The 22,247-nt window shown below is 45.9% G+C and overlaps 1 protein-coding gene across 1 annotated transcript in view; it reads left to right on the plus strand.

The window, feature by feature from the left end:
- LAMB4 (laminin subunit beta 4) overlaps nt 1-22,247 on the plus strand; it is a 91,365-nt gene that overhangs the window by 8,924 nt on the left and 60,194 nt on the right. Inside the window, 9 exon segments of the mRNA XM_030554265.1 lie at nt 908-1,043; nt 4,628-4,701; nt 6,504-6,536; nt 6,539-6,700; nt 15,811-15,874; nt 16,069-16,283; nt 17,396-17,516; nt 19,703-19,891; nt 20,696-20,875. Of these exon segments, the coding sequence (XP_030410125.1) occupies nt 908-1,043; nt 4,628-4,701; nt 6,504-6,536; nt 6,539-6,700; nt 15,811-15,874; nt 16,069-16,283; nt 17,396-17,516; nt 19,703-19,891; nt 20,696-20,875 (1,174 nt within the window).

A 22,247-nucleotide genomic window follows, 5' to 3' on the forward strand; every position in this document is an offset into this window, starting at 1 on the left:
ATATAAATGTATTAGTGTTTACAATCCACGAAATAATTATATACTTTACATACATATTCTGTACAATATTTACTAATTCCCCAGGAATTATACATTTTAAAAACATGCAAACATTTTATATACAACATAAGAACACCAGTGAGTAGAACACTCAGCTTTCCATAAGCAGGATAAAGAAAAAGGATCACCTGGCCTCCTCCTGAGGTTGCTAGCCAGCTTCATACTGGCATAAATGTGTTACTTGTATTTGGTGTCTTAATAGCAATGTGCAGCCAAGGATGAATCTGTTCAGATATCTGTGAACCAATTTAATTTTTTAAAACATATTTTAATTTTCAATAACAGTTTAATAGGTTCTCCCTCCAAGAGCCTCCCCAGCCTTACGAGCACAAATCCTTCCCAAGTCACTCCATAATCTCATTATGCTCTCTCTCACACTGCCGGTGCTGAAAAACTTTACGCACCAGTAACAAAACAGATAAAAGAGTTTTTAATTTTCTAATAAAGTTCCCCCTTGACAACTCCCTGCCCATGAAACAAGCTCCTCCTGGCATCAGTACTAAACACCATCATACATTCATTGAGATTTTCCTTTTAAGCTCCCCTTCCTCAGAAAAAGCTAGAGGAAACAGGTATTCTTCTGACATGCCCTGATGGTCCCCTGATGGTCTGACTAACCAAAGCCCCCATCCTACACTATGCACATGTGTTTTTTGTGCACATGAGACAGCCCATTGGGCTCAGTGAGATTACTCACATGTAAAATTAAGTGTGTGCATGAGTGTTGGCAGGATCAGGTCCCAAGAGACAGGCCCCAGTCCTGAAAACACTGAGCCATGCGCTTATCTACTGGATAATGGGGCCAGAGATTGCACTGATAGTTTGTCTTGGTTATTCTGTTTTTTAGGCTGAAGAGAAATGCTTCCTTTGTGATTCCAGATACCCATATAATCCCTATACCCATCCCAACAGTCACCCAACTGAAAATGTTATCACAACTTTTGAAAAAGACCGGAAAAAGAAGTGGTGGCAGTCAGAAAATGGTAGGTTACAGTCAAGTAATGTTTCTTAACTTGGTTAGTTTAGCTTGTTCTAATCAATATTTGCAATCATCACTTTATGAAACTATAAGACAATATGGCAGGGGTTCTCAACCATTTTCTTTCTGAGGCCCCCCTGCCCCAACATGCTAAATAAACTCCAGGGCCCAAGAGTGGAGGTGTGGCCCAGGGCTTTGGCCATGGGGAGAGTTTGGGCCTTCAGCCATGGGGTTGGAGAGGCTCAAGGCTTCTTCCCCACAGAGTGGCAGGGCTGTGGGCTCAGGGCTTCAGCCATGGGGTACGAAGGCTAGCGCTTCTACCCCACAGGCACAGGCAGTGGGTATAATAGGCCAGGGGAGGCTAAACCTCACCTGTGCAGCTGCCGCTGCCCTGCCAGTGAACACCTGGGCTGTGGTGGCCTCACCTGCACTCCACCTCTTCCCGTCCCTGCTCCGCCCCTTCCCGGAGGACCCCCTGCCTGCCTGAATCCCTCCTCTTCTCCACTTCCCCTCCCCCTCGCTGTGTCCCGCCTCTCTTCTACCCCCCTTCCCCCATGAGAACCACCCAACCCGCAGCTTGCCGCATCATGGCAGGCAGTGGGGGCCTCACAGGGAAGGGGGTGTAGAGGAGAGGAGGGACACAGTGAGTGGCAGGCCACGGGGGCCTTGCAGGGGGGTGATTGAAGGAGAGGAGGGAGTGAGTGGCAGGGGCCTTGTGGGGACAGGGGAAGAGAGGATGGATGCTGCAAGCTGCAGGTAGTGGGGACCCCACAGGGGCAGGGGGGAAGGAGAGAAGGAATGCAGCAGTGGGGGGACCAGGCAGGGAAGGGATTGAGCAGGAGCAGGGGTGGGACCTGGGATGGTGTGTGGGTAGGACTGTGGGCGGAAGAAGCAGGACAAGGAGAGCTAGCCTCCCCCAGGGGACACTTCATCTGCTGCCCATGCCCATGGGCTGCCAGGTTCCTGCCCCGTGGGGCACCAAGGCTTGAGGATCTTTAAGCCCGTGGCAGGGAGGGCAGCGCTCGGGGCTTCTGCAAGTTCAGCCCTGCATCTGGGGGAACTCAGGGCTTCTACTGCGGGCTGCCAGGGCTCGGAGTGCCGAGCTTTCTGCCCTGGGCACATCCCTTCTAAAGCCAGCCCTGCTTTGTGAACCCCTGAAACCAGCTCACAGCTCCCCCAGGGCTGTGGAGCTCTGGTTGAGAACTGCTCCTAATGCCACATGGTGCTTTTCCCTGTCATAGGGCCTGAGCACTAGCATGAATATTCATTCAAATACCCCGCCTTCCATGCCCAAATCTAAATTCCTCCTCCGCATAATGTTGGGGTGCACTTATTCTATAAGATAGAGTATCCGTACATATTAATGCCAATTAGCTTGTTCTCAAACCTGCTACTTCTTGTCCAAACTGGTTTACGGTGGTTACTTCTATGTTCCTGCTGTGTTCCCTGTGGTCACCATCTACCATTAAGTTACGACTCCTACTCTGAGGCCTGTAATTAGTGCAAGGCCTTGTGGAAGTAGTTATGCTAGCGGCTATGTTTTAGGTGAGAAAAGGGCAGGTCTAAGACAGTAACCCCTGATTATAAATTCTGCACTCTCATGGAAGGAAAAACAAGTAAACACAAAGAATACAGCACACCAAAGAATTCTGTTAGATGCCGGTTTTGGAGAGGATTTTAATAATCTGGTTATTAGACAGTTGGACCACAAAAACCTACAGGAATTATTAAGAAATGAGTGATGAAAAATTGTTCTTCTTAACCTCTAAGGATAGGACAAGAAAAAATGGGCTTAAATTGCAGCAAGGGAGGTTTAGGTTGGACATTAGGAAAATCTTCCTAACTGTTACAGTGGTTAAGCACTGAAATAAATTGCCTAGGGAGGTTGTGGAATCTCCATCATTGGGGATTTTTAAGAGCAGGTTGGACAAAAACCTGTCAGGGATGGTCTAGATAACACTTAACCCTGCCTTGAGTGCAGGGGACTGGACTAGATGACCTCTTGAGGTCTCTTCCAGTTCTATGATTTTATGATGTGAGTTGTTAATATTAAGAGGCATGATTGTGGACCCCAGATATGCCACATATTGATGAGAGGTAGGTATTAATTTGTTACAGTCACAGAAGGTTATCAAATATGGTTGGGTTTTCAAAAAATTAAACAAAGAGAGAATATAAAAGATCCAGTTTAGTTCCCTAATTTTGGGGTTCGTCAGTTTCCCAAGACAGCTGCACTTACTTTTCCTTCCCATCTTTGTTTTGAATGGTCTTCACAATATAAGATTGTAAGTATGAAAATGCAGGAAACCACTTTATTGTACTGATCTTATTTTTGTACTTGTACAGACTGATTTTTCTATTATTTCAATTATATTTGTCTACGTTAATTAAAGATTCTGTCCGCTTCACCAAATTTTATTTTCTTAATTAACTCCATGTAGCCACCTGAAAAAGAACCTGTTATCTGTGACAAATGTATGTTTCGTCCCAATAAATAATTATGTGTAATAATTAATTAGGCTACAGTGGCATCACAAACAGGAGTGATGAAGCACATAGCAGAGACCCTGTGGCAGGGGTGGTAGTGAAGGGCCTTGCGGGGGCTATAGCCACCCCAAAATTTACCTTAGCCTCCTTGTAGACACCCCATAACAGCTGCCACTCTCCAGCTGCCCAGTTCTGAAGGCAGAGCAGAGAAAGTGGTGGCTGCTGGCCAGGCATCCAGCTAAGAGACTCAAAAACTAAAGGAAAAACTCAGAAGAAGTAGAAGAAACAGCAGAATAATGCTAACCAGTGGTTCACAACCTTATTCTTTCCAAGTCCCTCCCACACCCAACATGCTATAAAAACTCCAGGGCCTGGAGGGATCGGCTTCAGGGTTTCAGTTGCGGGATACTGGGGCTCAGGGCTTCTGCCCGAGGGGTGCTGAGTTCCTGGGTAATGGGGTGCCATGGCTTGAGGCTTTAGCTCTGGTGGTGGGGGGCTCAGAGCTTCTACCTCACAGGGCAAAGGGACTCAGAGCTTTGGGCTTCAGCCCTGCAGTTGGCGGGGGTCGGGGTTTCAGGGCCCTGGGGCTCGAGCTTCTGCCACGGGGTGCCAGGGCTAGGGGATCCAAGCTTTCTGCCTGGGCCCCAGCCAGTCTAAATCCAGCCCTGCTTCACAGACCCCCTGAAACCAGCTCACAGATGCCCCAGGGGCCACTGAACCCCCCAACTGAGAACTGCTGCAATACAATACATTCTCTTTCTCTCTGATTTATAATGTTGGAGCAAAGATTTACAATGATTTAGATCTGATCATTTGTAACTACACAGGATTCAGAAGCATTTGATAAAAAGAATTAAATTATCAAGGTAAGCACGATACCTTGAATCAACTTATTTTCAACAGCTGAATCAAAGGAACTACAGCAGGATTGAATTACCTACCACAGAAATATATTTTTTCATATAGTATCTACTTTTAATTTAAATCTGTTTTTGTGATAAAACCTACAGCTGCATAAACCACGATAGCAGGTTGTGTACTCGTAGGAAAGACGAATAATTTTACGTCACTGATCTTCACTGTTTTTTAATTCCTTTTCAGGCATTGACCATATTAGCATTAGACTGGTCCTAGAAACCTTATTCAAATTCAGCCATCTTATATTGACTTTTAAGGTATTCTGTTTAGATATTTTACTTGAGCCTTCACATAGCTTTATGTAAAGAACATCATGGTTGCAAAGTCAAGCACTCAAAAGTTAGGAATTAAGGTTGTCTGTGCAACATTAATTTGGCCCTTCTGTGTGTATGCTTTATGTTATAGTCTTTAATTACATGGTCACATACTATTTTTCCCAAAAGACCCCTACCTGGTTTTCTTAAAATTGTTTATTCACCATTGTTCCCAGTTTTGGGTAGTAGCAGTGATTCATTTTTGCTGAGAGAACTCAGTTGATGAACCCTGTTTCTTAGGTGCTTCAGTTCATACTTAGCCAGTCTATTTCAGAAAATCAAGTAGCTCAAATAATTGACTGGGGAATTAATCCTGCAAGCCTGCATGCTTGGAATTGTCATCAGCTGTTATTGGAGTTCCACGTGCAGAGGGCTTGTAGGTTCAGACCTTAGGGCTTGAAAGCAGCATAAACTAAACTGGAAAAGGCATTATTTGGAAGAAGTGTTTGCCAGGAAACTTCCCCCTGTAGAAAGAAACCCTTCTGTTTCGGGTATATCTACACTGCATACTCATACTCATGTGAACTTTGATATAGCTTGAGTAACAATAGAAGTGAAGCCATAGCAGCACAGGCAGCTGCTTGAGTGTGGGCCCAGGGTCCTGGGTGGCTGTTGCTAGGTCAAAGCTAGCTCAGGTATGTCTCTATGTGCTACACTCAGTGGTGAGCTGGAGCCAGTTCGCAGGAACCGGTTGTTAAATTTAGAAGCCCTTTTAGAACCGGTTGTCCTCCACAGGCTGCTCCCCCGAGCACATTATCCAAAAGTGGTGCCTTAGGTGCTCCAGCTCCCCGCTTCACCTCCGCTTCCTCCCCTGAATGCTCTGCCCTGCTTCTCCCGCTCCCCCCTGCTTCCCACGAATCAGCTGTTTGCGCGGGAAGCCTGGGAGGGCAGAGAAGAGATGTGGCGACTTCGCATTCAGGCCCAGGGAGCAGAGGATGGAGCAGAGGTGAGCTGGGGTAGGGGGGCTGCCCGTGCTGTAGCAGGTAACCTGGAGGGGGGGCGCGCAGGGGAACCGCTCCCCGCCCCAGCTCACCTCCACTTCACCTCCACCTCCCAGGCTTCCTGCGCGAACAGCTGATTCGTGGGAAGCGGGGAGGCTGGGAGTTCGGCCTGAACCAGTGCTCCAGGCTCTGCGCAGCAGCGGCGTGGCCCAGCTCCAGTCAAGCAGCGCGGCTGTAGCACCGTCAGCCACCTCCAGGCAGCGCAGTAAGGGGGCAGGGAGCAGGGACGGGGTGTTGGATAGAGGGCAGGGGGGTGGGGGCTGAATAGGGGTTGGGGTGGTCAGAGGGCAGAGAACAGGGGGGTTGAATTGGGGCAAGGGTCCCGGGGGAGCAGTCAGGAAGGAGAGGGGGGTTGGATGAGGCAGGGATTCCAGGGGCAGTCAGGGGACAAGGAAAAGGGGTGGTTGGATGGGGCAGGGGTCCTGGGGAGCCATCAGGAATGAGAGGAGGGGTTGGATGGGGCGGCGGGGTGCAGTCAGGAGACAGGGAAGGGGGGTGGATGGGGCAGGAGTCCAGGGGGGGCATCAAGGAACATGGGGGGTTGGATGGGGCAGGAGTGCTGGGGGGCAGGGGCGGGCCACGACCCTCTTGTGGGATGAGGAGGGAACCAGTTGTTAAGATTTTGGCAGCTCATCACTGGCTACACTCACACTTCCCATTTACAGTGTAGACATACCCTTAATTCTAGTAAAAGCTTGTTCCAAAAGTCTAATTAAATAATTATTGCAACAATGTTTTTTCCAGACATTTCGGCCTGCGGCAATGTTCGGCCTGCGGCAATGTGCTCCACAGACTATGGTCACATCTGGAAGATATTTAGATATTTTGCACAAAACTGTGCTGAATCTTTCCCCAACATCCCTTCTGGTCCAGCAAAAGGAGTGGGAGATATTGTTTGTGATCCAAGATATTCAGATATTGAGCTATCCACTGAAGGCCAGGTATTTCTTAGCATTTGTGCTTTTTTTACTTCAAATTACACTGATTTTCTTCTCATGCCAATGAGAGATCAGCGAGCCAGTTTGTATTCCACATCTCATTCTTCTCACACACTGGTTTTACAAGGGGAAATGCCTGCAATGGATTACACTGAGAAGAAAATCAAGAGCACTCAGTTTTATTTTGAGTTTCAGGTTCAAATGAACACATACAGAAACTCATCCAAAACTATGTAGTTTCTCCGGGTTTCCACTCTAAACCATAAGTCCCTCCCCACAACAGGTCTTCACTCCCCCTAAACTTCGGCTGACCTGTGCAGAAGCCTATTCTCTGATATCTGAAGGTGACAGCCAGCTGGCTCCTTTCTTTAACTTCAACCTGTGGGGCTGGGGGCTGGTCTCTCTAACAAATCCCCCACAAGGGTCTTCTGTCTCCCCCACCAGTTTTTCAGTAAGGGAACTCAAAAGCTTTACTGAGTCCCATGGGACACTGATGGCAATTGCCACGGAGAAGCATCAGAATGGCCAGCATTAGATTAGCACCACCCTCCATTGGTTTTCCTGCATCCTTTCTGCTCCTGTTCCCTTCACCTACAACATACTCTTTCTTCCAGTATGGACCTTGGGTTCCAGAAATTTAGTCTACTTTAGTTACAGCAAAAAGCTCTGCTCCCAGTTTTTCTGAAAGTTTTACAGGCCTCAAACGTTTTAGCACTCTTCATTCCCACATATGAATCTGAAACCAGCAGACTTTCATATGCCTTTGAGTGTCATAAAAGTTTGCATAGCTCTGCTCAGAATGCATAAAAATCATGCTTCATGCACAAGCTAGCTGAATATTATTTGTTAAGTAATATATATTAAATGTTGCATTAGTTTATTAACATTTTTGTTATTATTTGCCCAGAATCTAAAATGGGGAAAATAATTTGTGAATACTCACCAATATTTACAAATTTCATGAACATGTTCCAATAAAATATTCACAAATAATTTTTAAAACTAATTAGCCATTATTTACATTTTTTTGAAGATAAATATATTGTATTCACCCAGCTTTACTTCATACAACCTGCATGCACACAGCTAAATTCAATGTTTAGGTGTCCTAATGCATCAGTAGCTCTGTAGCTATATACTGATATTTAGTATTAATTAGTCTTGAAATATTTCCAAATTTATAAAAAGCACTGTACTAAGAATTTGTTTTTTGTAAGTTTCATAGGGCTAAAAAACAGGAGTTACACAAAATTTCACAGCAGGTTTTGATTTTTCAGTAAAACAGGTACCATTATTGTCAGGGAAAGGAAGATCACATATTTGCAAAAAGCATTAGACTCACCAGCAAACATTTATATAGAAGGATACCCAAGAGAATTCTATTTAAATTACTTAACTTCTATTCCCCTTTGTCACAGGGAGCAGATTCCAGTTCCCCACTCACTTTTAAAGGGCCCAATCACCCTGTGACACCGCCCCCCCATTCATCTTTTTCACTTCAGTCTCTTATGTTTGTTACTATCCTAAAGGGCTTGTTAGCAATTTTCCATTTCATTCCCTTCTGAATCCTGCACATCAATGTAATATTGACCCTCAGTCCAGCTTTACATAGGGCTGAGCTAGCTATTTCTTTAACTCCATACCCCTGCTCCCTGGGTCCAATTTGGGTCATGCTTTGCTACATTGCTACAATTTCAGGCCTCAAGTTAGCAAAGCACTTAAGCAGATGCTTAACTTCAAGCACAATTATAAGTGCTTTGAGCCCTCATTTAGGAAGGTAGTTATGCTTCCAACTTCAAACATCTGTTGTGGAGACTTTGGGGGTCCCGGGCTAGGGATGGGGTCATGTGGAGGGTGGTCACAGGGGTTACTCCCCTGACCTCCAGCTTCAATCCCCCTTCCCCACCCACCAAAAATTTCCCCACCAGTCGCTGTCCCGGCCAGTCAGGGTAAGCCACTGATGGACCGGGACACTTTGTTTACTTAGGTTTACCTCCGTGCATGCAGATGCTCGAGGTAAACAAACCGGCTTGGCCCACCAGCGACTTATCCTGATGGCCTGGGAGCCAAAGTTTGCCAACCCCAGTATTATGGAGTCGGCTTATTAATGAGTCATAAAAATTTTACATTTTTACTTACCCATCTTGAGGAGGGTCGGCTTACAGATAGCTAAGGGTTAATGTCTCTTTTACCTGAAGCACCTGACCAGAGGACCAATCAGGAAACCGGATTTTTTCAACTCTGGGTGGAGGGAAGTTTGTGTCTGAGTCTTTTGTCTGTCTGCCTGCTTTCTCTGAGCTTTGGAGAAGTAGTCTCTGCTTTCTACTCTTCTGTTTCTAAGTGTAAGGACAAAGAGATCAGATAGTAAGTTATATGGTTTCTTTTCTTTGGTATTTGCATGAATATAAGTGCTGGAGTGCTTTGATTTGTATTCTTTTTGAATAAGGCTGTTTATTCAATATTCTTTTAAGCAATTGACCCTGTATTGTGTCACCTTAATACAGAGAGACCATTTGTATGTATTTTTCTTTCTTTTTATATAAAGCTTTCTTTTAAGACCTGTTGAAGTTTTCTTTACTGGGAAATTTCAGGGAAATTGAATCTGTACTCACCAGGGAATTGGTGGGAGGAAGAAATCAGGGGGAAATCTGTGTGTGTTGGATTTGCTAGCCTGATTTTGCATTCCCTCTGGGTGAAGAGGAAAGTACTTTTTGTTTCCAGGACTGGGAACAGAGAGGGGGGTCACTCTGTGTAGGTTCACAGAGCTTGTGTCTGTGTATCTCTCCAGGAGCACCTGGAGGGGGGAAGGGAAAAAGGATTATTTCCCTTTGTTGTGAGACTCAAGGGATTTGGGTCTTGGGGTCCCCAGGGAAGGTTTTTCAGGGGGACCAGAGTGCCCCAAAACACTCTAATTTTTTGGGTGGTGGCAGCAAGTACCAGGTCCAAGCTGGTAACTAAGCTTGGAGGTTTTCATGCTAACCCCCATATTTTGGACTCTAAGGTCCAAATCTGGGACTAAGGTTATGACATGGTGGCAGCGCTGGGATATAGACAGAATCCAGAAGCCAGTAGGAATATTATATTTTTCTTTTCTCTGCTAAGGGCTTTTTAGCAGAGAGAAACAGTTTGGTTTTAAAAGGGAACCAGAGAGAATTTTTTTTCTGCTCTCTCTGGCAGTTTGTGGCTTGCATGTTAAGCAAGAAACCATTAAGGTGCTATTAAGAGTCTTTTGTCACACAATAGCACTCCCATTAAGAGTCATTATCAGCACTATATATATGCAAATAAAGTGGTTTTTCAGGTTTACTTAACATTGAAGATTAGCTAAAGGCACTGTTGCTAGGCAGACTCCAGGAGGCAACAGAGCCTGCAGTTCAGAAGATAAACACCGGAGGGCACCCCAACACAAGAAAACAGGAATCATGACTTCTAAGGCAAAAATTGAGGCCGAAGACCAATTCAAAGAAGCTGAACACAGGTGACAAATAGAGATGAAAGAAAGAGAAGAACAAATCAAAGAGGCAGCACACAAAAGAAAACTAGAAGAAGAAGAGGTGGCCTACCGAAGGAAACAAGCAGAAGAAGAGGCGGCCCACCGCCGAGACATGGAAAAACAACAAAAAGAAAATGAAGAGAAGGAAAAACAGAGAAAACATGAACTGGACTTGGCAAAAGCTGGGCTGCATGTACCAGCCAACCCTAACAACCCGGCGCCAATTATTGCTCCACAGCACAGGAAATTTCCCACCTACAAGGCAGGTGATGACACCGAGGCCTTCTTGGAAAATTTTGAAAGAGCCTGTCTTGGGTACAGCATCCCCGAAGACCAGTACATGGTAGAATTAAGGTCACAGCTCAGTGGACCTTTAGCAGAGGTGGCAGCTGAAATGCCTAAGCAGCAAATGAATGACTATAAACTTTTTCAATCCAAGGCCAGATACAGAATGGGGATAACCCCAGATCATGCCCGTCGGCGCTTCAGAATCCAAAAGTGGAAACCAGAGGTGTCATTTCCCAAACACGCCTACTACATTGCAAAAAACTATGAGGCCTGGATAACAGGAAACAACGTTCAAACCTTGGAAGAACTGAACCTCCTCATACAAATGGAGCAGTTCTTGGATGGTGTTCCTGAAGACATCACACGGTACATACAAGATGGAAAACCCAAAGATCTCGCTGAGGCGGGGGAGATTGGAGCCAAATGGATGGAACTGGCAGAAAGCAAGAAAGCTACTGTCAAGGGGAACGATTACCCCAGGGGGCACACAGACCATAAACCCTACAACCGAGGACAGCCAAAGACCCCACATACCACCCAAGTAAAGCCACAGACACCCTACCCTTCCACTTCACCAGTCTCCAGTAACTCACCTCGGCCCAGTGACCCATCAGATGGAAGATGCTTTAAGTGTAATGAACTGGGACATATCAAGGCCAACTGTCCAAAGAACACCATGCGAGTGCAATTCATTACACCACCATCACACCAAAGATCCCCAGGCCCAGATGCCTCTCAAATACCCTTGGAGCAAAGGGAAAATTTGAGAGTGGGCGGAAAGAAGGTTACTGCGTGGACAGACATGGGGGCACAAGTGTCAGCTATCCACCAATCCTTCGTAGACCCCAAATTCATCAACCCAAAGGCCAAAGTTACAATTTACCCCTTCATGTCACAAGCTGTAGACTTGCCTACAGCTCAACTGCCTGTCCAGTACAAAGGCTGGTCAGGAATGTGGACTTTTGCAGTCTATGACAATTATCCTATCCCCATGCTACTGGGGGAAGACTTGGCCAACCAGGTGAGGCGGGCCAAGAGAGTGGGAATGGTTACATGTAGCCAAACCAGGCAAGCTTCCAGACCCATTCCTGTTCCTGAGCCGTCCACAGAGGCCCCGTCTGTGTTACCAGAGACCCAGACAGAGGTAGTGGATCCAGATTCCATGCCAACCACTGAAACAGCCACAGCACCTCCAGTCCCAGGCCCGGAACTGGAACAGCAACCAGCACCAGCAATTGCAACCCCATCTTCAAACTCAACGCCAGTGGGCGCCAGCGAGCCAAAACTGGCAGAAACAACAGACAGCCATACCCAAAAGGCTCAGCCAGAGCCTGAAATACCCTCAGGTGCACCAGCGGAGAACGGTTCACCAGCAACAGAAACAACCCCATCACCTACATCGCTTCCAGAGGGACCAAGCCCAAGTCCACAGTCTGAGGAAGAACTGGTGACCCCAGCCTCAAGGGAACAGTTCCAGACTGAGCAGGAAGCAGATGACAGCCTTCAGAAAGCTTGGGCGGCGGCACGGAGCACCCCACCGCCTCTCAGCTCTTCTAATCGATCCCGGTTTGTTATAGACCAAGGACTTTTATACAAGGAAATTCTTTCTGGTGGACACTGGAAAGAATGGCAGCCACAAAAACAGTTGGTGGTTCCAACTAAGTACCGGGGGAAGCTCTTAAGCTTAGCCCATGATCATCCCAGTGGCCATGCTGGGGTGAACAGAACCAAGGACCGGTTGGGGAAGTCCTTCCACTGGGAGGGGATGGGCAAGGACATTGCCAAGTATGTCCGGTCTTGTGAGGTATGCCAAAGAGTGGGAAAGCCTCAAGACCAGGTCAAGGCCCCTCTCCAGCCACTCCCCATAATTGAGGTCCCATTTCAGCGAGTAGCTGTGGATATTCTGGGCCCTTTCCCAAAAAAGACGCCCAGAGGAAAGCAGTACGTACTGACTTTAGTGGACTTTGCTACCCGATGGCCAGAAGCAGTAGCTCTAGGCAACACCAGGGCTAACACTGTGTGCCTGGCCCTAACAGACATCTTTGCCAGGGTAGGTTGGCCCTCTGACATCCTTACAGATTCAGGGTCTAATTTCCTGGCAGGGACCATGGAAAAACTGTGGGAAACTCATGGGGTGAATCACTTGGTTGCCACCCTGTACCACCATCAAACCAATGGCCTGGTGGAAAGGTTCAATGGAACTTTGGGGGCCATGATACGAAAATTCATCAACGAATTCTCCAATAATTGGGACCTAGTGTTGCAGCAGTTGCTGTTTGCCTACAGGGCTGTACCACATCCCAGTTTAGGGTTTTCACCATTTGAACTTGTGTATGGTCACGAGGTTAAGGGGCCATTACAGTTGGTGAAGCAGCAATGGGAGGGGTTTACGCCTTCTCCAGGAACTAACATTCTGGACTTTGTAAGCAACTTACAAAGCACCCTCCGACACTCTTTAGCCCTTGCTAGAGAGAACCTAAAGGATGCTCAAGAAGAGCAAAAGGCCTGGTATGACAGACATGCCAGAGAACGTTCCTTCAAGGTAGGAGACCAGGTTATGGTCTTGAAGGCGCAACAGGCCCATAAGATGGAAGCATCATGGGAAGGGCCATTCACGGTCCAAGAGCGCCTGGGAACTGTGAATTACCTCATAGCATTTCCCAATTCCTCACTAAAACCTAGAGTTTACCATGTTAATTCTCTCAAGCCTTTTTATTCCAGAGACTTACAGGTTTGTCAGTTTACAGTCCAGGGAGATGATGCTGAGTGGCCTGACGGTGTCTACTACGACGGGAAAAAAGATGGTGGCGTGGAAGAGGTGAACCTCTCAACCACCCTGGAACGTCTGCAGCGGCAACAAATCAAGGAGCTGTGCACTAGCTTCGCCCCATTGTTCTCAGCCACCCCAGGACGGACTGAACGGGCATACCACTCCATTGATACAGGTAATGCTCACCCAATCAGAACCCCACCCTACCGGGTGTCTCCTCATGCCCAAGCTGCTATAGAATGGGAGATCCAGAACATGCTACAGATGGGTATAATCCGCCCATCTACCAGTGCATGGGCATCTCCAGTGGTTCTGGTACCCAAACCAGATGGGGAAATACGCTTTTGCGTGGACTACCGTAAGCTAAATGCTGTAACTCATCCGGACAACTATCCAATGCCACGTACCGATGAGCTATTGGAGAAGTTGGGACGTGCCCAGTTCATCTCTACCATAGACTTAACCAAGGGGTACTGGCAAATACCGCTAGATGAACCTGCCAAGGAGAGATCAGCATTCGTCACCCATGCGGGGGTGTATGAATTCAATGTCCTTCCTTTCGGTCTTCGAAATGCACCCGCCACCTTCCAGAGGCTGGTAGATGGTCTACTAGCTGGACTGGGAGAATTTGCAGTTGCCTACCTCGATGATGTGGCCATTTTTTCAGACTCCTGGCCCGAACACCTATTACACCTGGAAAAGGTCTTTGAGCGCATCAGGCAGGCCGGACTAACTATTAAGGCCAAAAAGTGTCAAATAGGCCAAAACAGAGTGACTTACCTAGGGCACCAGGTGGGTTGAGGAACCATAAACCCCCTACAGGCCAAGGTGGATGCTATCCAAAAGTGGCCTGTCCCACGGTCCAAGAAGCAGGTCCAATCCTTCTTAGGCTTGGCCGGATACTACAGGCGATTTGTACCACACTAGAGCCAAATCACTACCCCATTGACCGACCTGACCAAAAAGACCCAGCCAAATGCCGTTAAGTGGACTGATGAGTGTCAAAAGGCCTTTACCCAGCTTAAGGCGATGCTCATGTCTGACCCTGTGCTCAGGGCCCCGGACTTTGACAAGCCATTCCTAGTAACCACAGATGCATCTGAGCGTGGTATAGGAGCAGTGCTCATGCAGGAAGCAACAGATCACAACTTCCATCCTGTCGTGTTTCTCAGTAAGAAACTGTCTGAGAGGGAAAGTCACTGGTCAGTCAGTGAAAAGGAATGCTATGCCATTGTGTACGCCCTGGAAAAGCTACGCCCACATGTTTGGGGACGGCGGTTCCAACTACAAACTGACCATGCTGCACTAAAGTGGCTTCATACTGCCAAGGGGAACAACAAGAAACTTCTTCGTTGGAGTTTAGCTCTCCAAGATTTTGATTTTGAAATTCAACACATCACCGGAGCTTCTAATAAAGTTGCTGATGCACTCTCCCGTGAGAGTTTCCCAGAATTCAGTAGTTAAAAAGTGTTCTTAAAATGTAAGTCTGTTAGTTATATACTTAGTAGTATATGTAAAGGTGCATGTGTTGTAGTAATCTGTTTATTTTAAAGTTCTAGAAGGAAATCGCCGCCAGTGAGCTTCCTCACTGTCTGCAATTTGGGGGGCGTGTCATAAACAGATAGCTAAGGGTTAATGTCTCTTTCACCTGAAGCACCTGACCAGAGGACCAATCAGGAAACCGGATTTTTTCAACTCTGGGCGGAGGGAAGTTTGTGTCTGAGTCTTTTGTCTGTCTGCCTGCTTTCTCTGAGCTTTGGAGAAGTAGTCTCTGCTTTCTACTCTTCTGTTTCTAAGTGTACGGACAAAGAGATCAGATAGTAAGTTCTATGGTTTCTTTTCTTTGGTATTTGCATGAATATAAGTGCTGGAGTGCTTTGATTTGTATTCTTTTTGAATAAGGCTGTTTATTCAATATTCTTTTAAGCAATTGACCCTGTATTGTGTCACCTTAATACAGAGAGACCATTTGTATGTATTTTTCTTTCTTTTTATATAAAGCTTTCTTTTAAGACCTGTTGAAGTTTTCTTTACTGGGAAATTTCAGGGAAATTGAATCTGTACTCACCAGGGAATTGGTGGGAGGAAGAAATCAGGGGGAAATCTGTGTGTGTTGGATTTGCTAGCCTGATTTTGCATTCTTTCTGGGTGAAGAGGAAAGTACTTTTTGTTTCCAGGACTGGGAACAGAGAGGGGGAGTCACTCTGTGTAGGTTCACAGAGCTTGTGTCTGTGTATCTCTCCAGGAGCACCTGGAGGGGGGAAGGGAAAAAGGATTATTTCCCTTTGTTGTGAGACTCAAGGGATTTGGGTCTTGGGGTCCCCAGGGAAGGTTTTTCAGGGGGACCAGAGTGCCCCAAAACACTCTAATTTTTTGGGTGGTGGCAGCAAGTACCAGGTCCAAGCTGGTAACTAAGCTTGGAGGTTTTCATGCTAACCCCCATATTTTGGACTCTAAGATCCAAATCTGGGACTAAGGTTATGACACTTACCCATCTTGAGGAGGGTCGGCTTATAAATGAACCGGCTTATGATCGTATATATATAGTAATTTGTTTTACAGGTTGTCTTAAAAGCTTTGGATCCCAGCTTTGAAATAGAAAATCCTTATATCCGATCTATCCAGGGTATGTATAGTTTGGGTTTTCTTTACACATAGTTATTTGTTTGTCTTGAATGTTAAATACTATGGTCTAGATCCTCAGCTAGTGTAACTCAGCGTAATGTAGCTAATTTATATCAGCTGAGCACCCTGTAGATTTTCAAGGGAACAGAGTTTTTAGGTTAATTGTGGTTCTTTATTTCCTTTCTCTTATCCCAGAGCTCACCACCTTAACAAACTTGAGAATAAATTTCACGAAACTCCACACTCTTGGGGATACACTATTTGGAAGAAGGCAAAGTGATCTCTTTGAAAAATATTATTATGCAGTTTATGAAATGGTTGTCCATGGAAGTTGTTTTTGTAATGGTCATGCCAGCCAATGCAGTCCAGTGCAGAAACTGCGGGGTGATGTTTTCTATCAGCCTGGAATGGTAAGCTATAAACTTCCAATCCTAAAAGGGATTCCCTATATGGTAATTTTTGGATGATTATCCTTGGATTGTAATTTGTGATTCAACATTTTAAAAATATTTTAACATTGCGTCCTCCATCAAAAACACTGGCCCAGATTAAAAGTGACCAGGATCTGACCCCTGTTGGCACTAGACTGGTAGTTCTATAATAACTGATACACAAACATGTTAATAATAGCATGAAAATACCAGAGCTGTAATGGTGCAAATGTAATCCAGTGAGTAGTCTGTGTTGTGTGCAGATTTGAACGGCTACTTTATTGGGTACATTCCATAATACCAGTAGGGTTTGGTGAAAACTCTGCTGCATGAAAAGAGTCATCAACACAAAGAGAATTCCCTGTTTCTACATTAAAAACAAACAAACTGGTGAACAGCAAATTGTCCAAGGAGTCAGGAACAGAATGAAGTGTTTAAACCTCAGTTTCTGTCAGTAGAAGTATCTTTTCTAAAATTTCGTCAATATCTTTAAGACAGGTTGGTCATTGTTTCCACACACACTGTCCATGCCTCTTGCTCATGTAACTGAGAATTGTTTCTGTCACATGAGGGAGCCAGAGGGCTCTGAATTTCTCTGCTGATGCTGGCACACCAAAGGCCTAGGGTTACTTGGGTATTTTAACATGGGAACATTTTAGGTTGGCATATAGCATTTTGGGGGGATCGATCCAGCCATGCGAGTACATGGGACTCTTCATGTCGCATAGAACTGTTCAATTTTGGCAAATGACTAATTTGTAGTTTTAAAGCTTATCTCAGCAAAGAAGGCAAAGTCACTCTTGAAATCAGTTACTTTCTGGAGATGAAACAAACATCAGGAATACCATGTTTAATTATAATTAACATAATAAATTTCTCCCTCCAAGGGAGAAAGGCAACCTGATCTGGTTCTGGCACAATGGAAGTTTTCAGTCTTCAAGAATCAAAAAGTAATATATTATCCCACATGAAAGAAAGCTATATTGGGGTGGGGGTGGGGGTGGTTGGAATGTTTTTTTTCCTGCCAAATGGCCCAAAGTCAATGGACTAAAGAAAATTCAATTATTTTTGTTGCTGTTGACATGTTGCAGGTTCATGGCAGATGTGTCTGTCAACACAACACTGCTGCCATGTCCTGTGAAAGGTGCAAAGACTTCTACAATGATGCTTCCTGGAGGCCAGCTGAAGGATCGCAGGATAATGCTTGCAAAGGTACCCAACAAATAGTTACTTAATTTTCATCACACAGTTGATAGCACAGTACAATCCCATGCATTGCCTACAAGGACTGCTGAGATTTCACATGGGCTTGTTTCTCATGCTTAAACCCAGCAGAATAGGATATCCTAAATGGATTCAAGTATTAGCAATGCATTATCAGGAGAGATGTGTGGCAACTGTGCTGCGTCCCCTGGTGGTGTATCCGTATATCTAACGTTTGTGTTGCTCTCAGTGAAGGAAAGCTATTTCCATTTCCAATTCTCTGTAAAGAGTAAAAGTACAGTGAACGAGAAAAGGCAAAGAAGGCAAAAGGGATTATTCACTGCTTAGGGTCTTTATTGAAAATGAGAATATAATTTATACAAAGCTGTATTCTTTTCAGTAGATTACTAGCAGATTACTAAACCATCTTCAGTACACTACAAAATTGTGATGGCCACAAGGAATCTAAAACATTCTGGGCCAGATTCACCTTTACGCTTCAGCTGCTTTGCACCACCGCAGTGATGTAAAGCAGCCAGATCAGACAGCTGAATCTGATCTTTCTGTGCATCTGACTGTTCTCAGTTATATCAATGAAAATTGTGAGTCGCTCCACTGAATTTTCATGCTGGTAAAGAGTGAGAGATCAGAATTAGACACTTTACTTCAACTGTGACATTCTTCATCCCCACTCCCAGGCCTTGGGGAGGTCACACCCAAAGACTATTCTCCCCACTGCCAGGCTTTTGGGTAGTGTTGTCAGCTCCAGGTCTTTTTCATCCTCCCTAAGCCTGAGCAGGAGAGGGAGGGGTGCTGTTCAGTTTTAATTGTGTCCTCCTCTCCCTCTTCACAGGGATAAAGAGGAGCTGACCCACTTTCTGCAGGTGTGGGGGGCACTGCCTGCCTCCTGCAGCAGCTCTCATTGGTTGTCCTTTCCCAAGAGATAGAGAAGTGGGGAAGGCAGCCAATCAGAGGGGCTTTTCCCCTGGGCAGGGCAAGACATCCTATGAAAACTGGCTCCAGCAGTAACGAAAATCATATTACTCATGATCAAATCATGAGAATTGGCAACGCTGCCTATTGCTCTCTCTGAAATGAATGGCACTTTACACTGATTGGTATTTTTAAAAGCACACATCCACACCAAACAAGAGTTTGTAATTATTCAGAATGATCAGTTACGCATATTGCTAATATATGTAAACAAGTGAACTTATTATTATTTTTACCCTTGTCCTTCCTCTCAGTTCTCTCCTGTCAGGGCCAGTGCAAGGATGTTTCACGCCCTAGGCGAAACTTCCACTTTGCGCCCCCTGCCCCCGTGCCCATGCCCTGAGGCACCTCCCCTGCAGCAGCTCCCCCCCTCCACCCTGAGGTGCCCCCCTTGTGACAGCTCCCTACCCTCCGCTCTGAGGCACCCACCCACCCCAGCTCACCCCTGCTCCATACACGAGCACACCATCACTGCTTCACTTCTCCCGCCTTCCAGGCTTGCGGCACCAATTAGCTTAGGTGCCGCAAGCCTGGGAGGTGGGAGAAGTGAAGCAGCGATGGCGTGCTCGGAGAGGAGGCGAGGCAGGGGTGAGCTGCGGCGAGGAGTTCCCCTGCGTGCCGCCACCCCCCCTCACTTGCTTCAGGCAGCCCTCCCCGTGCTCCCCTGCCCCACCTTCCTCAGCCTAAATGCCGGTAGTGACTGGGGCAGCTGGACCTTCGGCTGCCGTGGTCGCTACTGAAGAAAATGGCACCCCCCAAATCCCAGCGCCCCAGACGACCGCCTAGATGGCCTAAATGGTTGCAACGGCCGTCTCCTATTGTTTGTCACACTCACTGGTTCCGTTTTGTCTTCAGTTAGGCCCCAATCCTGCAAACACTGATCCACATACTTAGCTTTTTGCAAGTGTGTAATCCCACCAAAGTCAGTTGAATTACTGTACTAACTTGCATAGTGTAATTGTTTGCAGGATCTGGGCCATACATTGTAATCTTTCTGAGCATGGTACTATGTACAGCTCCTGGACTTGTAAATCGCCTGGCATAATGGGGCCGTAGTCATGAGTGACAGATTGGGGCACTACTGTAATACAACTTAAAAAATAATATTAACATAAATAATTGAGGTCAGTGGGAGCATGATCAGAAGTGTGAATCAACATGTGCTGGCTCTTAAATAAACCACACTTTGTTTTCTGTTTTAGTGTGTAAATGCAATGGCCATTCAGACCGATGCCATTTTAACATGGCCGTGTACGTAGCTAATGATCACATCAGTGGTGGCATATGTGAAGACTGTCAGCACCATACCATGGGGCAGCACTGTGATCAGTGCAAGCCTTTCTTTTACCGGGATCCTCTCAGAGCAATTTCAGACCCTTACGCCTGCATCCATAAGTGCCTTGGTCTTTTCCCCCTTTATAAATGGCTAGCAATGATTGGATCAAAATTACATATTTCCAGTTCTCTTTGTAAGCTGCTACACCCTCCAAGTGCTTTCTTCATCAAAACACTTAATAATCAATATAGATGTAAAAATGTTTCCCTACCTCAGAAGCAGAAGCGTTGTATAGATCAGTTGATTAACAGCATTCTCAAGCTAATGGGGAAGAAGAACCTGCATTAATTTCAACTATGGCTCCTCACTGAATTCAGCTTTGAAGTCTGGCAGGGAAGATATCTTTCTTGTAACAAATCAGCATAGATATGAATAGCCACAAATGGCCAGGCTTAGGCCAGCCCCTGCGAAAGTACAAGAGAAGAGGCCAACACAATGAGTTCCCTAAAACCTTGCATCCTTCAAGATGGATTTACCAGAACCCTATTCAGGAGTGTATTGTTTGCTTTTTCCTACCATCCTGGAGATGCTAGGTACCTGAAAGAGGGTGAGGAGTGACTAGGATGGGGCCATGTCTCCTCCCTCTGCACAAAGAGAAGAGGGGAGTATTTGCATTCTTCAAGGGATGGGTAGCTTCCCCTCCAGTATGTTTTGCCTGGAAGGCCCTTGAAATAATTTTGGTTAAGATGAGGCTTTGCTTGTAGAGTACCTAACACTCTGGGGCCCTGAATCTGACAGGAGTCTCTGGGCACTACCTGAATACAAATATTTAATAATAGCAGTTATGGAACCTGCAGTTTAATGAGTATTTCTAAATATCATTATTTCCACATCTCCATTTGAATATCTGTGTTTGTAGCCTGTGATTGTGACCCAGAAGGTACATTATACAGTGGGTTGTGTGAAAGCCGTACAGACCCTATTCTTGGAACTATTGCTGGTCGGTGCCTTTGCAAGGAAAACATTGAGGGAGTCCGTTGTGACATGTGCAGGCCGAGCTACTATGGACTGAGTGGCAGTGATCCTCTTGGCTGCCAACGTACGTAAACTATGATCTTTTTCTTTTTTCCTTTCAAAACTTAATTTTATGTGACAGAGGCAGATAAAAAATAAATCTGGCCCCTTTACAAGTCACATCAGGTTGTCTGCCATCACTTACTGCACCAGGTGGTATTTCCTGGAAATTATCTGAAATGAATCATAGAGTCAGAAATGTAGGGCTGGAAGGGACCTGGAAAAGTTATCCAGTTCAGTCTCCTGCACTGAGGCAGGACCATGTAAACCTAGGCCACCCCTAACAGGTATTTGTCCAACCCAGAGGTGCCAACTCTGTGGGTGCTCCGGGGCTGGAGCACCCATGGGAAAAAAATAGTGGGTGCTCAGCACCCACCGGCAGCCTCCTCTCCTTCTCCCCCCCAGTGCCTCCCGACAGTCAGTGATCTGCTGTTCAGGAGGCCCTGAGGGAGGGAAGGGGAGGAACGGTGGTAGGAAGAGGCGGAGCAAGGGCAGAGCGTACTTGGGGAGGGGAGGAACAGGCTGGGAAGAGGCAGGGTGGGGGCAGGGTAGGGCCTGGGGTGTAGCAGGGGTCAAACAACCCCAGGGAAACCAGAAAGTCAGCGCCTCTGGTCCAACCTGTTTGTAAAAACCTCCAGTGATGGGGATTCCCTTGGAAGCTTATTCTGGAGCTTGACTGCCCTTACAGTTGGAAAGTTTTTTCTAATATCCAAGCTAAGTCTCCCTTGCTACAAATTAAGCACATTACTTCCTGTCCTATTTTCAGTAGACATAGAGAACAATTGATCACCATCCTCTTTATAATAGCTTTAACATATTTGAAGATTGTTAACAAATAGGGAAGAACTTGTTGAGAATTTGAAAGTAGAAGGAAGCTTGGGTGAAAGTGATCATGAAATCATAGAGTTTGCAATTCTAAGGAAGGGTAGAAGGGAGTACAGCAAAATAGAGACAATGGATTTCAGGAAGGTGGATTTTGGTAAGCTCAGAGAGCTGATAGGTAAGGTCCCATGGGAATCAAGACTGAGGGGAAAAACAACTGAGGAGAGTTGGCAGTTTTTCAAAGGGACGCTATTAAGGGCCCAAAAGCAAGCTATTCCGATGGTTAGGAAAGATAGAAAATGTGGCAAAAGACCACCTTGGCTTAACCATGAAATCTTGCGTGACCTACAAAATAAAAAGGCATCATATAAAAAATGGAAACTAGGTCAGATTACAAAGGACGAATATAGGCAAATAACACAGGAATGCAGAGGCAAGATTAGAAAGGCAAAGGCACAAAATGAGCTCAAACTAGCTATGGGAATAAAGGAAACAAGAAGACTTTTTATCAATACATTAGAAGCAAGAGGAAGACCAAGGACAGGGTAGGCCCACTGCTCAGTGAGGAGGGGGAA

The sequence above is a fragment of the Gopherus evgoodei genome, chromosome 1 (assembly GCF_007399415.2).
Source record: "Gopherus evgoodei ecotype Sinaloan lineage chromosome 1, rGopEvg1_v1.p, whole genome shotgun sequence".
NCBI classification, from domain to species: domain Eukaryota; kingdom Metazoa; phylum Chordata; order Testudines; family Testudinidae; genus Gopherus; species Gopherus evgoodei.